The 17,750-nt window shown below is 36.9% G+C and overlaps 1 protein-coding gene across 1 annotated transcript in view; it reads left to right on the top strand.

The window, feature by feature from the left end:
• The window catches only part of CSTF3 (cleavage stimulation factor, 3' pre-RNA, subunit 3, 77kDa), a 101,657-nt gene extending 84,751 nt beyond the window's left edge, over positions 1-16,906 (top strand). The window contains exons 11-21 of the mRNA XM_006883737.1: positions 4,738-4,847; positions 5,031-5,147; positions 5,607-5,681; positions 7,320-7,463; positions 8,743-8,845; positions 11,211-11,280; positions 12,393-12,588; positions 14,729-14,882; positions 15,576-15,670; positions 15,811-15,871; positions 16,198-16,906. Coding sequence (XP_006883799.1) covers positions 4,738-4,847; positions 5,031-5,147; positions 5,607-5,681; positions 7,320-7,463; positions 8,743-8,845; positions 11,211-11,280; positions 12,393-12,588; positions 14,729-14,882; positions 15,576-15,670; positions 15,811-15,871; positions 16,198-16,400 — 1,328 coding nt within the window. The 3' untranslated portion in view covers positions 16,401-16,906. The remainder of the gene's footprint in view (positions 1-4,737; positions 4,848-5,030; positions 5,148-5,606; positions 5,682-7,319; positions 7,464-8,742; positions 8,846-11,210; positions 11,281-12,392; positions 12,589-14,728; positions 14,883-15,575; positions 15,671-15,810; positions 15,872-16,197) is intronic.
• Positions 16,907-17,750: the final 844 nt, after the last annotated feature.

The following is a 17,750-nucleotide window of genomic DNA, read 5'->3' as shown; positions in this document are numbered from 1 at the left end:
GTGTTAATACGTTTATGTTTCTTCTGAAAGTTTTAGGGGAGAATTTTTCCTTCTATCTTCCTAACTTCTGATTGTTGTTTTGGTTGTTATGTGCTGTCGAGTCACCTGACGCTTATAGTGACCCTATGTACAATAGCTCTGAAGCCTGCCCTATCCAGAGCCAATCTCACTGACTTTGACACACCTACCCCCATTGTCCTAGTTACTTTATCAGTCCATCTCATCCAGGGTCTTCCTCTCCTGTGCTGTCTTTCCACCCTTCCAAGCATGATTTCCTTCTCAGAGGATCAGTCCCTCCTGGCCACATGCCCAAAGTATATAAGACAGAGTTTCAAAATTATATCCTCCAAGGAGAAACTTGGTTTCACCCTCTCCAAGATAGACCTGTTTGTTTTCCTGTGGTCCATGGTGTGTTCAAGATTCTTCTCCAGAACCACAATTCAAAGGCATCAATTCTTCTTCTGTCCTTAGTCATTATTCAGCTCTCTGATGCATAGCAAGTAATTGCAAAGACCATGGACTGGATCAGGGGTAGCTTAGTCTCTAGACTGACGTTGTTGCTTCTTAGTACTCTAGAAAGATCCCTAATAGCAGATTTACCTAATGTAATTCATCTTTTGATTTTTTGATAACTTCTGATAGTTCCCAGTACTCTGTGTTGGTTTTGTCTTGTAATGCCTCACTCCAATTTCTGTTTACTTCTCCACATCTCCATGTATTTCTTCTCATTATAAAGACACAATTACTGGATTTAGGGCCTGTCTTAATCTGAGGTTGCTATGAGTCGGAATTGACTTGATGACAGTGGGTTTGGTCCGCTAAGACCTTTACTTGAGTAGATCTGTAAAAACCCCTTTCCAAATAAGGTTATCTTCACAGATACTAAGAGTTAGAACTTGAATATACTGACAAAAATAATAAGGATTTCACCTAGTGTTGGTTCCTAGTTTACAAAAGTTGAATCCTATTTCTATCTGTTGTATATAAGGATGAGTCAGAGTCAACTCAACAGCACTTAAAAGCAAAACAGTACATTAGAATACATGAAGTTCCCATGCATCAGAATCCACTTGATAGTAATCAGTTTTTCCAATGCCTTCAAATAGCAACTTTTTATATTATTTCAGATTTATGTTTTTATTTTCACGGTGGTTTAGTTTGATACAATAAACTATTCTACCACAGCCAGAACTAGAATTTGGAATCCAGCTTACTCTCTGGTTCTTTCTTTTTTTTCCCCCCCTCAATCCTTCAGCTGTTTTTGTATGTAGTACAGAACTCCTTCCTCTTGCACGTCAAACAAATAACACCACAGCATTTGACTTTTTAATTCTAGCTATCTTAGAACTTCACAGACTAGAATGTACCTGTATTAGTTTTTACGGCTGCCTATTGTTATTGAGAATATACACAGCAAAGCATACACCATTCCAACCACTTCTCCATATTCAGTTCAGTGACATTGATTGTATTCTTTTAGTTATTCAGCCTTTCTCATCCCTATTAGTACCAATTCATTGCTGTGTTTCCTAACTAATATTTTGAGTTGCTGAGGCTTAGTAGATATTCCGTCTCTGTGCTGAGAAAATCATTCAAGAAGCTGGACTTGATGAAGAACACTGGGGCATCAGCATCAAAGGAAAACTCAGTAACAGTCTGTGTTATTCATATGATATAACCTTGCTAGCTGCAAGTGAGGACTTAAAATTCTTGCGGAAGATCAAAGACTGCAGAATTCAATATGGATTATATCTCAACACCAAGAAAATAAAAATCCTTACCACTGCACCATTAGGCAACATCATGATAGAAAAGACTGAAGTTGTCAGTGATTTCATCTTGCTTGGATCCATAATCAACACGTTTTACCAGCAGTCAGAAAATGAAAAGATGTATTGCCTTGGGGAAATCTGCCGTCAAGCACCTCTCCAAAGTGCTAGTGAGCAATGGTGTTATTTTTCAGACTAAAGTGTACCTCATTCAGGCCATTATCTTTTCAATTACTTGCTGTGCATCTGATGTTGGACCATAAAAAAGTGATGATAAAAGAATCATCATTGCCTTTGAGTTGGGGTTTTGGAGAAGAGTACTGAATATCTCATGGACTTCCAAAAAGAACAAATATGTCTTGGACAAAGTACAACCAGGATGATCCTCAGAAGCAAGGCTAGGAACACTTCATCTTGCATACTTTGAGCATGTTGATACAAGGGGGCATTCCTTAGAAAAAGATATCATGTTTGGAAAGATAGAGGATCAGCGAAAGAGAGGAACATCCTCAGTGAGATGGATTGACAAGGTGTGTCGCAAATGGCTCGCGTGTGTCAGATATGATGAGGTTGGCATAAGGGTAGGGGAAGGTTCAGATTTGTTGTTTATAGGATCGCTTTGAATTGTATTCTACTTGATGGAACCTAACAACAACAGTGGGAATAGAGAGTTGTGCTGCCAACCCAAAGACAAGCTTGTCAAATCCACCATCTGCTCTGCAGGAAAAGGATAGAGGATTTTCTCCTCTGCATTTATAGTCTCTGAGAAGCTACTGGAGGGTCAGCTCTGAGTCGGCTCTGGGAGTGAATGAACTGTCAATTTGATCCCACACAGCTGGTTATTAAAAAGGCATCATGCTCACACAGACCCTTTCCCCCCTACTATTTAATCTAAAAGGAGCTCTGGTGGCATAGTCCATAGGGAGTTGTGGTGCTTACCCAAAGGTAGCACCTCTGGCAGTTCAAATCCACAAAGGCTCTGAGGGGAAAGATGAACAATCTACTCCCTTGTTATTTATTGTTTTAGAAACACTGGGTGGTCAGCTATGATCAGTTTGGATTCAACAACATTAACTGAGCTCATCTGTTGTTGGATTTGAAAACTTCAGACATTTTTTCTTTAAGGTTTAAAGATTATTCTAAAGCAGTAGTTTCTAATATTCATCCAACATCCAGTGTTCCAAACATTATGGAATTCTTGAGAATTTAAAATTCTGTTCTACGTTTTCTACCAATTTTGATCAGGGTTTTTCTGTAGAATCTTTTTTCTTTATATTCTTTAATCATAGTGTTCAGTGATGGTACTAGCTAGATGAATAATCAAGTTCTTCTGAGCCCATGGCAAAAAAGGCAGCTGCTCCTAGAACAAGTAGCCTGTGATGGCCCATTCCTGTTCTTGACTCCTCCTTCTTCTGCTCCAGGTAATTGTTGTCTCTTAGGTGACTTTTTTGCAACCTTTTAAGATCCAGGCACCACACAACTTACTTATTTATATGTTGTTGTTGTTGTTGTTGTTAGGTGTAAACCTATGAACAACAGATCTGAACCCTGCCCTATCCTGTACTATTCTTATCATTCTGACATAATTGAGCCCATAATACCCCTATAACTAATACCACAAATGAATAGCTTTAACAAACACATTTTTTCTCTCTCACCGTTTTCGAGACTAAAATCCAAATTCAGGGTATTGGCTATCGGGGTAAGCTTCTTTTTTGTCTGTTAGCTCCAGAGGAAGGTCCGTGTAATTTTTATCATTTCTGCTTTTGTGTGATTTTCTCATGGCTTGGCATGTACCTTCCCCTTGTCTCTGCTTCTCTCACTCATTTAACACCTTATATCTCAATAGACTGACATAAGACACATTGTGCACTCATTGACAGAACACAAATATATTCCTGCATGGGATTATAACCACAGGCATAGAGGTGGCAATTTACAACACTATTCTGGGGACACACAAATAAATTTATAACAACAAACTAAGAGATATAAGTACTAAACAGGTTATTGACCCAGTTACCTTTGCCTCTGCTATTTCGTGTCTGTGCCTGCCGCTCTATTCCATTTTATTTTTTATCAGCTTTATCCCTATTTCATGTTTGCTTTTGCTGTTGGTTCCTTAGTGACGTTTTTCTTGAGTCCCTAAACTATGTTAAATTCTGTAGCTATAGGTTTTTAAGAACTAACGCCATGCAATGAGTTGCCGTTGAATTGGAATGGACCCACAGCTGACTCTCCAGCAAATTTTCATAGAGTGTAAAATGCACAAGAGGAGATTGGCCCCTGCCCCCTCATTGGGTTGGTGGCACAATTCTTTACCCACTTGGCCAACAGAGCTCTTCTGGATGTTTAAGAGTACTGGATAATTTCCTTTGAATATTGCTTTATTCTTTTTTTATTCCTTTCTCAGTATCTGTCTTTCCATATACTTCAGACTTTTTGGGTTATTGTTGTGTACTGTCGAGTAGGAACCAACCCATCACTGACCCTTAGGTGACTTTTCAGAGGCAGTTAGTCACATGCAAGGAGACTGCCCATCATTCTCCCGTGGAGCAGCTAACTTCAAACCATGTGCCTTTGGGATTGCAGTGCAGCTTCTTGCCACTAGGCTTCCAGAGCTCTTCTGAATTTTTAAGAGTACTGGATAATTTCCTTAGCATACTGCTTTTTTTTTTATGATTCCTTTCTCAATATCTGTCTTTCCATATGCTTCAGATTTCTTGAGTATAATTCATAACTGTATCCACTGTGCCTTTCAGATTTCTTAGCATATGGTTAGTGCTTAAATAATTTAAGAAATGACAATGAATAGGGCTTGGGTTGTACCATACTACAGTTTTTCTAATCATCATTCATTATTGAGGATTCTTTTTTAGGCTAATAATTTATTTGTGATGTTTTCTTTGGAAATTTTACAAGAAATGTTTCTTTTAATGAGCTGTTGTTTGTGAATGTCTTTTTCTAGTTATGTTTGCCTATGAACAATGCCTTCTCGTTTTGGGCCATCACCCTGATATTTGGTATGAAGCTGCACAGTATCTTGAGCAGTCCAGTAAACTGCTAGCAGAGAAGGGGGTGAGTATCTCCCCTATACCTAGAGCAGCTATTTTAAGTATTTTCTTATATGCACATAAACCAAATGGAAATATTTCTATTTATACATACTTCCATATAAATATAAAGCTGAAATTTTGTTAATTTTCTTTCAGTTATATTAAAATGATTGCACTAGAGGCTTCATTGATTTTTCTCCCCCAGGATATGAATAATGCCAAATTGTTTAGTGATGAAGCTGCTAATATATATGAAAGAGCCATAAGCACTTTATTAAAGAAGAACATGCTACTTTATTTTGCATATGCAGATTATGAAGAGGTAAGTGAAATGTTTAGAACTTATAATTTGGTTTTTTGGTTTCTTTGAATTTTTTAAAAAAAATTTTATTTTATTATTTTGTGTGTGTGTGTACCGTCAAATCGGATCTGACTGGTACAGGAGAAGATTGTCCCTCCTTCTCCAGCAGAGCATCGGGTGGATTCAAACTGCATACCTCTAGGATTGCAGTGCAGCTTCTTGCCACTAGGCCACCAGAGCTTCCTGATATGGGGTTGTTTTTTTTTTATTTTTATTTTTTTAACTGCAGGAATAAACTTGGTTTCCATCTCTTCGTTAGCTTCATATATTCCTTATGTTAGACAGATAATGCAAACTGAGTAGTTATTAGTCTACAGTTCATACTATAGTTAAGCTTTTAAGCAAGTACCATTGCGTGGATTTCTCAATGCTCTTATCTTACTTGTTTATATATTTATATTCCTCCTTTTGCCACATTAGAGTCGAATGAAGTATGAGAAGGTTCACAGTATATATAACAGACTTCTGGCAATTGAAGATATAGACCCTACCTTGGTGAGTAGTTTTAGAAATCTTTTCTTCATCTTTACTGTCTGATTATTTTTTTAATACTATATTTATTTATAGTAAAATTCACTTCTGTTGATATACAGACAGAAATTGCAATCATGTGGACATCATCAAAACCTTCATAGAAAGCACTTCCAGTAATTCCCTTAGGTAGCTCTTTGTAGTTAATGAACCCTTCCTCTCCTTAAACCTGTCTCCATTGGTTACACTCCTTGCAGAGTTGCGCTTTTAACACTTCTTAAACCTTTAACATTGCTATTATTGATCTATTTCCTGCCAGATTTTTAAAAAAATCTCTTTTATGCCATATAATTATTGTCTAATTTACATATTTTTTAAAAAGAACTAAGAATGGGAAGGATCAGCGTCCCAGAAGCTTGCAGCAGGAACTCACTTTATCCTGAATTCTGGTCTATAGTAGTAGTTGTTTTTTCCCTGTTTATATTGAGAGCCCATCTATTCATTAATCTCAGTTGTTCTGACTTTCATAGACATGGGTTTTGTGGCAAGCTCTGGTGGCCTAGTGGTAAAAAGCTGCACTGCAATCCCAGGGGTGCGTGGTTTGAATCCACCAGATGCTCTGCTGGAGAAGGAGGGACAATCTCCTCCTGTACCAGTCAGATCTGAGTTGATGGTACACACACACAAAATGAAAAAAAAAAAAAAACAACAAAAAAACCCAAACACAAAACACTGGGTTTTGTGGTTTTTTTTTTTAGTGGGACTTAATGGTTTCAAAACTAACACTTGCCGGCAAATCAGGACAAGTTAGTTACCCAACTCACAGAACAGAGTTGTTGTTGTTGTTGTTGTTGTGTACCATTGAGGGTATTGACTCATTGTTGACCCTCCAGCAGGTTTTTAGAAGCAGTAAACTGCATAGGAGGAGATTGTCCATCTGTCTCCTATGGAGCAGCTGGTGAATTCAAACTGCCTGTGTTTGGATTGGGAACATAACACCTTGTCACTAAGCTACCAGGGCTCACAGAGTTATTAAACATTGCATATTTTTTCATGTGCTGGCATTGTGTAGGTGCTGGATTTTAAATGGGTCATAAATAATTTACCAATCAAATTATTCACTCAACAAATCCCATTCTGTGGTCTTAGTGGACTTTAAAAGTAATAAACCAAGAAAATGTGAAGCTAACACTTATTGCTAAACATGTTTATTAAAATCAGCTTCTTTTATTAAATAAAACATGGAGATTTGTAGATGTGGGCATATACTCAGTGGACTGTTTTCCAGTAGTTGCACTTTTTTTCACCTTTAAGATTAGCTTACATGTTCTGGAATTAGAAAAGTGGTAATGATTGTTCAGCCTTTGGCATAAATGTGCAAAAACAAAAACTTGAAATACACCTTTAAAAAGGTGAATTTTATGTTATGTGAAGTACATCAAAGCAGTAACAATAATTTGTGTACATGTCTAACTCCACAAAATATCAAGTTTGTGGATTTAAATTAGGCAATTTATTGAAAATCTTGCTTTCTAATTTACTTGGTATTTAAGATTATTATTTTAATAGGAATAAAGTCAGCCTATACATGCTAGAAGGATAACATTCTGCCCAGTTTTTAGATTCCATAGTGATTAACAATTCTTTTTTTTTTCTCCATAGGTGTATATCCAATATATGAAATTTGCAAGGAGAGCAGAAGGTATTAAATCAGGAAGAATGATATTTAAAAAAGCAAGAGAAGATACAAGAACCCGCCACCATGTCTACGTAACTGCCGCACTCATGGAATATTACTGTAGTAAGGTAAGAAGGAGAAGGGCTGTGCTGGCACTGCCCAGGGTGAGTGGTTCTCTAGGACAAAAACAGGTAGTCTCCTCTCCTTACTGTTAGAAATCTGATGGAGGGTCCATTGTTAGGAATAGAAACTGACTCGGCGGCAGTGAATGTTGAAAGTAAATGTTGAAATACACTTGTGTGTGTTTGTGTATATATGTGTACATGTACACACACACACAAAAGAAGGGTAAAATAGTTTTCTTCATCTGAGATACATAACTTAAATGAAAGATAGTCCTGGTTTCTGTCTGAGCTTTAATTATTTTCTTTTGTAAAGGAAATGTATCTGTGTGAAATTATATGGCATTTCCTCCAAATCCTCACTGCATAGTAGTTGATGGCTTCTTATTATCACCATGTACATCAAGTCAGAACTGACGCATAGCAGACCCTCTAGTGGATTTTCAGAGGCAGTATACTGCGTGGGAGGAGACTGCCCATCATTCTTCCATGGACCAGCTAGTGAACTCGAACTGTGTGCCTTTGAGTTGACAGTGTAACTTCTTAAGTTTATTTATGCCTTTTTACCCTGTACTATCTAAACTCCCTGCACATGTTTGTAATTATGATAAAATATGTATAATAAATCTTTTGACACTTCAATTCTTTTAATACGTACTATTCGATGACAAGAAACTGTTGACCTAGTGAACAGAGAATTGCACTGCCAACTCAGAGGTAGGTGGTTCAAATCCACCAGCTGCTCCTCAGGAAGAAGATGAGTAATCTCCTCCCATGCAAACCTGATGGTCAGCTATGAGTCGATTCTAACTCACAGCCAATGAGCATTTACTGACATTAATTATTGTGCAGCCATCATTCCAGTCAATCAGTATCAAAATTTTTTTCATCACTATTAACAGAAATTCATTGCCTCTGAAATAATAATTTACTGTTTTTCCTTCTCACCCACTTTTGGTAACCACTGAATGGTAATTTTTATTTAACATGGTTTTCATTTTCATTCTTATGTATCTCATCATATTTAGATGTTGTAGGTTTTTTTAAAAAAAATTCACTGTCCTAGAGTTAGTTCCGACTCCTGGCAACCCTCCATCAGGTTTCTGAGGCTGTGAATTTTTCTGGAAGAGGCTGCCTCTCATCTCCTGGTGTATTCGAACCATTGATCTTTAAGTTAGCAGTCTGGAACATAATACATTATGCAACCAATAGTTTTAATATTCTCTTGAACATCTTGTTAGAAATTCATGGAAATCAGTACTTTACTCTGTTTACCACTTTTTAGGACAAATCTGTTGCCTTTAAGATTTTTGAGCTAGGGCTCAAGAAATATGGAGACATTCCAGAATATGTCCTGGCCTATATTGACTATCTCTCTCACCTCAATGGTAAGTAGACATTACAATCTATAAGTTACTTAATATTAAACATTAATGTCATTCTCTTAAATTATATCACTGGCTTTATTCCTTTTCAAATGCATTATAATGTCACACACTAGATTTGAACTATTGTTATGCACCCTAGAAATATCTGTGGTCTGACTATCAAACATGAATTTGTATTGAGTAATGGTAGATATTTTCTGACTGTGAAGAATGATCTTTAATATATCATCATTATTGTTGTTGTTGATTATCTTCGAGTTGAGCACAATTCACAGCAACCCTATGAACAAAAGACCTGAATGAAGCCTTTTTATAACTATTGTCATTTCTTAAAGTTCATAGCCTTTCCAGAGGCATGTTGTTTAGGAAGTGGATGCCACTGCTGCTTCCAAAATATATCGTTCTGGAAAGGGTTAAACCGGGTGGCTCCTTGGAGGCAAGGATTCTGAGGCTCCATCTAACATACTTTGGACATGTTGTGAGGAGAGACCAGTCCTTGGAGAGGGACATCATGCTTGGGAAGGTGGAGGGACAGCGCAGGAGGGGAAGACTGTCTATGAGGTGGATTGATTCAGTGACTGGGGTAATCCGGATGAGAGTGTAGAGGCAGTGCAATTGGCACAGGACAAAGCAGAGTTTAGGGCTGTTGTACATAGGGTCGCTATGAGTTGCAAGCGACTCAACAGCACATAACAGCAACAACAACATAGCAGTCAGTTTAGAGTTGGGAGACACACAGTTATTTATACCCATCCTTGATGAGTCCTGGCAAATTATTTCTTTTTTCCTAGAGTGAAAACAAGTGTTTTCCCAGCAAAAAACCCCAACAACCCAAAGCACAAACAAGCCACCAAAACTTAAAAACATCTTACTTATAAATTACTGAGGAAGATTTCAAAAAGAAATATTATGTTTATTAGCATCTTATTTCCCTGTTCTAATAATGGTCCTGCTTTATTTAATGCCAGGCATTGTGCTAGGTGATATATATTCTAGTTACCTATTTGGAGATGTAAAATTTTTTGACTAATGATATGGCTTAAATGCTGGTTTAGGGAAGAGATACATAATATGTGCTATGTAAAGGATTCTAGCATTGTATACACCTAAATAGCATTTTGAAAGATGAAACCTAAAATGTTATTTTGTATTTCAGCTTAGTGACTCTACCCTCTAGAATAAAGGCTTAACTACGAAAAGTAAGACAGTAGGGCATTAAAATGATCTTTTTTTTTCTTAGAAAAAAATAAATCCACGTCTGTTACCAATTTTAATTGTCTCCTTATGTTTTAATTACTCTCATGCATATTTATATTGTTATTCTAAAAATTACGATTATCCTTACATGAACACTCTTTTTTGTGCTAGTCAGTGATTAATAGTTCCTTTTTTATCTGTTCATCCATCTATACAACATTTATCCAATACTTATGAGGACCTGGGAATACAAAGGTGACTAGGACTCCATTCCTACCCTCTGTGAGTCTAGTGAAGAAGCCCTGGTTCTGCTATGGTTAAAACATTTGGCTGCCAACCTCTGGTTGGAGATTTGAACCAGTGATTCTTCAGGAGATAGACGAAGCGGTCTACTTCCATAAAAGATCTGTAGCCTTGGAACCCTCGGCAGCCAGGCACATCTCCCTGTTCCGTGGGGTTGCTGTGAGTCAGAATCCTCTCACTGGGAGGGGATTTGGTATTTGGGGTGATGAGTCTGCTCAGAGTGTAAACATATTACATCATTATTTAGTGTTAATTCTAATGTGAATTCTGGAGTTAGGCAGACTAATTACATAATCTTAAACTTGAATTTTTTTCATCTATAGAATGGTCCTAATAAGAATCCCACCTCTCAAAGCATTGTGGAGAGGATTAAATGACTTTTTACACATGTTTGACTCCTTTGGAGTGTGATAAAATGCAGCTCTGCAGGACAGAGTAAAGCCAGTCCCATCAGGCTTCCAAGGCTGTAGATTTTTACAGAAGCCACTGCCACATCTTGCTCCCAGAGCTTCTGGTGGGTTCACACTCTGACCTTTCATTTAACCAAGGTGCTACCAAAGCTCCTCCAAATGGGATAGACTGTTAAAGATTGTTTTACATTATTGCAAGTGAAGTATGTATGGAAGGGCTAAACCATAAGTGAAAAGACTGCTTCTCTTTATTGTATTATTTTCAATAGGAGACCCAGGTCATTCACTAAATCTTTCTCACCGAAATGTTTCCTCATCCTTAAAGATTGGCTGTGGTAATAGTTACCATTCTAGATAAGATTTTTGCTAGGATTAAATGAGGTAATGCATATGTAAATACGTTACCTTGTAGAACAAATTTTTAAAAAAATATTTAATAATTTTTCATATTCTAGAGGACAATAATACCCGGGTTTTGTTTGAAAGAGTTTTAACGTCTGGAAGCCTTCCTCCTGAGAAGTCTGGGTAAGCTTTGTGAAACCGTGTTTGTCGAGTTCTGTCTTAGTAATGGAATTGTGATCCAAAGGGATGAATACTAGCTGAATGTAATTTTGAGCACAAATTTCTCTTCTTTCTCAAGACTTCTTTTATGGATGCCTAGCAATATTCTCAGACCCAGTTAAGATTATTTTTTTCTTTTTTGAATAGTGATTATAATTTTTTTACAGATAGTGAAATATAATTTACTAGAAAATATTTTAATGCTTCTAATTTACTGTGTGTGTGTGTGTGTGTGTGTGTGTGTATCCATATCCCTAGAAATTGGTATGAAGAAGTTAAGATCTATGATTTTTAACTTTCATATTTGACTTTATGTCCTGGATTTATGCTTTGACTCTGCCACTTTTATCAAACAGGAAAATAGCACTCTGTGGTGGTTTGGTGGAAAGGCTTTGAAGTGTTTTGAGTTCAGATTCCTTCCTGCTCAGGCACCTTGACCTTTGCCAAGTTCATAATCCTTATGTTCTCATTGAGTAATAATAATGCTTACCGGTACAGGATCTTTGTGATAGCCTGATGCTGCGTACTCAATGTATGTACTGAGCAACATTTAATAAGAATCTCAGAACATTTATTTGGGCTGTTAAAATCATGGTGAGCCTCAAAAGTATTAGATTTTGAAATACATTTTTATCCATATAGTGGATGAAGAATGCATCCTCCTTTTTAACTCATACTACTATAAGTTCAGGAGAAATTAAAAATATTTTTCAATTTCCAAAAAGTTCTTCCATGTATAGTTTTTATCCTAAGTTCTGTCTTACTGACCACAGGGATAGGAAGACATGCTAAAAAAAGTAAAAGGAAAAAAGAAAAGGAAGAGGCTTAAGTTCTGAAGAAGTATGATATTAACCATTTAAATTACTTAACAAAAAAGCAAGATAAAGCAAATATGGTAAAATAGTAACAATTACCTAGTCTAGCTAAGTATGATATACACATATTGTGTTTTGTTTAAAGTTTGGAAATCCTTAAAACCAAGAGTTTTGTGTTTTATTTTAAGAAAAGAGCTTTTTATAATTAAGGGAAATTTGCAGCTGTTTTTATCAGATCAAGTATTATTTACTTTCTTACAGAGAAATATGGGCCAGATTTCTAGCTTTTGAAAGTAATATTGGTGATCTAGCCAGTATTCTCAAAGTAGAGAAAAGACGGTTTACAGCATTCAAAGAAGAATATGAAGGCAAAGAAACAGCATTGCTGGTCGATAGGTACAAATTCATGGATTTGTATCCCTGCTCTGCAAGTGAGCTCAAAGCACTGGGCTATAAGGTATGTACATAGGATCCAAATATGTAGTTTCTCTACTTTTCAGTCTTTCAGGATAATTCATGTATAACCTTCATTCTAAAACAAATTCTGAAATAAAACTTACCTACTTTTAGACTAGACTTGCCAAAAATACGGGAAAAGGATCAGGGACTTGATTTTATGAAGCATTAAGAATCAAAAGTAGCTAAATAAAATGATTCCTGGCAAATACTTTTCTTTCCCTGAAATTGTCATTTTCTTAAATTTTATGCCTGTTGTAAAGAGTGGTAGAAAGAGGAAAAGAAAAGAAAATTCCAACATCTTGTATTTTGAATCATCTTCAATGTTATATTTTTACTGTTTATCAAATTGGTGAAAATGCTTAAGCAAAATATAGTTTCTATTATTTATTTTATAAGATATAATAAGCATTCTTCCTTGCTCTCATTGCGGTTGTCAGAATTGACTCATAGCAAACCCTCCAGGTTTCCCGGTCTATAAATTGAACAAGAGATTGCCCAGCTTTCCCTTGTGGAGCCAGTGGTGGATCTGAACCACCAGTGAGGCACCATCTTTGGGTTAGTTGTGCAAGTCTGTACAGACAAGGCCATCAGAACTCTCTATTAGAGTTTGTTAAAACCATACCACTCCTTGAAGAAGCTTCTAGGAACGAATAGAATACTTCTACCCAGATTACTGAGATAAATCTAATACCTGGATCTATTCAGGCCAGGGGAGAGTAATATTTATATAGTTTTTCTTAAGAAGGAATCCTATCCTCTGTCACCTTTTGATCTTTCTATGGTGTGCAAAAAAAAAAAAGACCAAACAGGAAATTCAAAGGGAAACCATATGCACAAGTGGTCCAGGTATTCGCTTTAAGCCAAACATCATTAGGACATTCTTGGTCATCAGCCTCCACTTTTTCACTACCCTCACTCATCTAGACCTCACTTTGTATTTGAACCAATTTAAAATGTTTGAGGAAACTACCCATACTTATGTTTCAGAGTTCTCATCAGTGGAAGTCTCAGTTTGGTGCCAGTCTCAGATTCCTATTCAGAATCAAGATGCTCAGGGCAGGGCAGTTTTTGCTTTTGGCTAACTAATTCCCAGTGAAATAGTAAAGAAATTAGTATTTCCAAGTAGAACTATCTCTTGAATGTGAATTCTCCAACCTGCATAGAAGTGTATAGACATATGTGCATGAAATAGAAGAAAGCGGTTTCCCTATGTAATAGCCAATGTAACCTACTGCATTTGAGAAAACAAGTGTCCTTTTATCATTGCTGGCAGATTGACACTGGGTTACTTTGGGATAGATCAACCTCTCTTTGAAGATCTATTTCTTCCTTTGATAAACCTTGTTGTTTTCAGCCAAAGTGATATAATGCTAGTCTGAAAAGAAGGTTTTGTAGTCAGAGAAGCCTGGTTTCCTTATTATCTGTGTGACTCTGGAGAAATCAGTCTTTCTTTGAACTGCAGTCTTTCTAGAAAATGAAGATGCTATAACTTACCAAGAGAATGCTAGGCTAGGTGCCTGACAAATAGTGGCTGCCTATAATCATCCCGCCCTTCAACAGTACATTGGGAATAACTTTTTATCTCACTAGTTCTTTACCTAATGTTGAGATTCTCATAAAGTAGCAAAATCTTGTAACTAGTTTATGCTAGGGTAAACTGTGTTTCTGTTATTATGGAACAGAACCTTCACTTAATCCAGATTCTCATCTTAAAAAGCTTCTATTGTAAGAGTATCTAAATATCTAAACTTTTAATTTTTCTTCTAAATTACTGTTTACTGCCTAGTCTGAGTTTACTCATTAAAAGACTACTTATCCTACTAATGTGCTATTTGACAACACTGAGTCTAGTGATCTTAACTGGGGAAAGATTTTTGACAACACTGAGTCTAGTGATCTTAACTGGGGAAAGATTATAAAACAGAATCAGTGATTTAATAAGTCTTTGGAGCCTTGTAGCTTTCCCTGCTGAATATTTAAGCACGTTTGCTATTCTTAAAATTCTTGCTGTCCCTACGCTCTTTTCCTCCTGCCATTTAATCTGTTATTTACAGTGTGCCCACAAAATTATAATACTGCACATGTATACTCCTAAATCCCCTTTTCAGATTTAGGATTCTTCTCTTCTGCATTTTCAGGATGTTTCTCGTGCTAAGCTAGCTGCAATCATTCCAGACCCAGTTGTAGCTCCTTCTATAGTGCCTGTTCTGAAAGATGAAGTGGATAGAAAACCAGAGTACCCTAAACCAGACACTCAGCAGATGATCCCATTTCAGCCACGGCATTTAGCACGTAAGCCATGACTTTAGATCTGGTCCTAAGACCTGAGTTTGTTTTCTGGTTTTAAATTTATTTCATTCTAGAGGCATGGGGACAAAGTAACATAACATTTCCATTGAAGGTTAATTATTAGATTTAGGTTCACTATGACAAGTGGCTCATCTGTATAATCTTTGAGCCAGGATGTACTCAGAATCTCTCAAAACGCTCAGTGATCCAGAGTATAGTCACCTACCTGGCAGTAATACCTGAGTGTTTTCAGAAATGCTCTTCCATACAGACTAGCTGTAGAGCTGAAAACTTCTTCCAATTTGTTATTTGGCATCATTAACATTTACTGTTGCACTGTGGCCCCTCTGGCTACTGACTGAACAAAGTGCTTTAATTATATTGTTAATAAGTGACTTTAGATTCAATTACTGAACAAATCTCAGAAGAGACAAAAACTAACTTTAGTTCAGCCACTGGATGGTTTTATGGAAGTAACTCATCTACTTTTCTGCTTCCCTATGACCATAGGGTTGAGGCTTTCACTGTCTTACCCACATGAATTTTTTTTAAGGCCAGGTAATCACTGAAAGCAAGCAGTGTGTCCTGAAGAAAGCAACACAGACATCACAAATATTTATGTACAAATCAACATTTATAGTTTCCTAGGTCTGTGGTGGCTATCCTGTTTAACTCCTGCTCCTCTGGCTCTTCTAGCTCCAGGCTTACACCCTGTTCCCGGTGGAGTGTTCCCAGTGCCACCTGCAGCAGTAGTTTTAATGAAACTTCTCCCTCCTCCTATCTGTTTCCAGGTTAGTATTTCACCATTTTTATAGGTGGTTTTATTTTTTATAGTAGTTGCATGCTATTTCCTTCATTTCATTGGAACAAAAATGCCTGCCATTTTAACTTGTCTGAATACTTTGAATTAAATTTATTTGTATTGAAATAGGGTCCTTTTGTACAAGTGGATGAATTGATGGAAATTTTCCGAAGATGCAAGATACCAAATAGTAAGTAGTCAAAGTTCACTCTCAGGGTGGAATTTCCACTGTTCCCTCACAGTCATGAGACACTGCAATTCACTGCCATTAAAGTTTCCAATACCAGGCAGCCTGGAGAAGTACAGTGAAATCTAAGAGTAATCTAAACTGTGTTTGACAGATAAAAGCCAAACATTAAGTAAAATGTCACGGACTGAATAATTTTAGCAGCTCCTTTTGTCTTTGCCTTTAAAGTATCCACTCTAGTACTTCTCCTTCACACTCCTTCACAATACGTATTCCTTCAAAGTAGCATTGTTTCAGACATTCTCAAGCTTTCCTTTCTGTTTGAACAGCTGTGGAGGAAGCTGTAAGGCTCATCACTGGCGGGGCCCCAGAGCTAACGGTGGAAGGAAATGGCCCAGTAGAAAGTAATGCAGTGCTTGTGAAGGCTGTGAAAAGGCCCAATGAGGATTCAGATGAGGATGAAGAAAAGGGGGCTGTAGTGCCTCCTGTCCATGACATTTACAGAGCACGGCAGCAGAAGCGAATTCGGTGAGGCAGGCTCAAAGCCTGAGTTGGAAGGAAAAACTCTGACCCAGGATTCCCTTTTTTGCCTCTTATGTCATATGTTTATAAGAGACAACGCTTTGTTACAAGGATCTTTGAAACAAAGTTGTATTGTCATTGGTGCCTCTATCATATGGTTCTTGGAAAACCAACCAACCTGTGGGACTTTTAGACTATGGAACAGACCATGCTCTAAGCAAAATCAGGTTTTCACAGATGTGAGAACAGTATACATGGGCAGAACCACATTTTGTTCCCTCTTCAAGGGCGTCTGTATGTGTATGTGCCGCTTGAAGATTTGTGAATTTTCAACAGTTTTATTTTAAAAACTGTACGGCTTATGATTGTAAAGCATTTTATTACATTTTCTGAAAAAGTTGTTCTTGGTTTGCTTCTGTAGAGTCCTGCCTTATTGTTTGTTTTTATTTATGGCAGAATGTATGGAATCTGTTTTGTAGTTTAAAATTTTAAAACAATCCTTTAAAAAAAATAAAAATCTCTCAAAATGGCATGTCTCTTTCTTCTTCCTTCACGGAGATTTCATTTACTGCTGCCTTAGTTAATGGTGTCCAGCGGAGACCACTGAAAAACAGGGATCACACCAATATAAGGACACCTCATGTTTACTGTATACACACGTACATTTGTCTGGGGGGGATGGGGGCGGTGTTGGTACTGAACTAACAGGAGATATGAGTGATCCATTCTTCAGAAACAAATATTTCCAAAGTCCTCAATACATTTTTCTCCAATTTTGCTGGCAGATTGAGATATTTTGTAATCCTTCATCTTCTTAAAGGCAAAATATATCTGGAGATCTCTAGCCCATCAATCACTACATTGTTCACACATAAACATATGTTGAAAGGTCCTTGGGTGTTCAACTAAATTTTTTTTTTATGACCTAGGCATACACAGCATTTAAAAAAGAATTACAGTTTACTAAATTCTAATTAAAATGAACAAACACTTAAGCAAAAGAATTCAAAATACTAGTCTTTTGTTGTCTGGTACCAACATTGCCTCCTCAAACTAATTTCTAGAAAAACTTAGAAATCTAATTAAACTTCTGGTTGTTAATGTATCGTCAAGTCAGAACCAATCCATAGCTGACCCTCTAGCAGGTTTTCAGAGATAGTAAATTTGACAAATGTCAATAGTTGTAGAAGGGCTTCAGGCCTTTTGTTCATAGGGTCACAATAAGTCATGCTCGCCTCGAAGGCAATCAACTACAACAACAAATCCCACAGAAGGGAACTGCACACAGCTTAGTATCACTAGGAAGTTTTAGTTCAAAATAAAAGATAAAATAAGAAAGAGCAGGAAAGTATGGTTATAA

This window comes from Elephantulus edwardii, unplaced genomic scaffold, assembly GCF_000299155.1.
Source record: "Elephantulus edwardii isolate Elephantulus edwardi_28Jun2011 unplaced genomic scaffold, EleEdw1.0 scaffold00029, whole genome shotgun sequence".
NCBI classification, from domain to species: Eukaryota; Metazoa; Chordata; class Mammalia; order Macroscelidea; family Macroscelididae; genus Elephantulus; species Elephantulus edwardii.
Note: the sequence above shows the minus strand (reverse complement) of the source record. Positions and strands in the feature narration are given on the sequence as shown.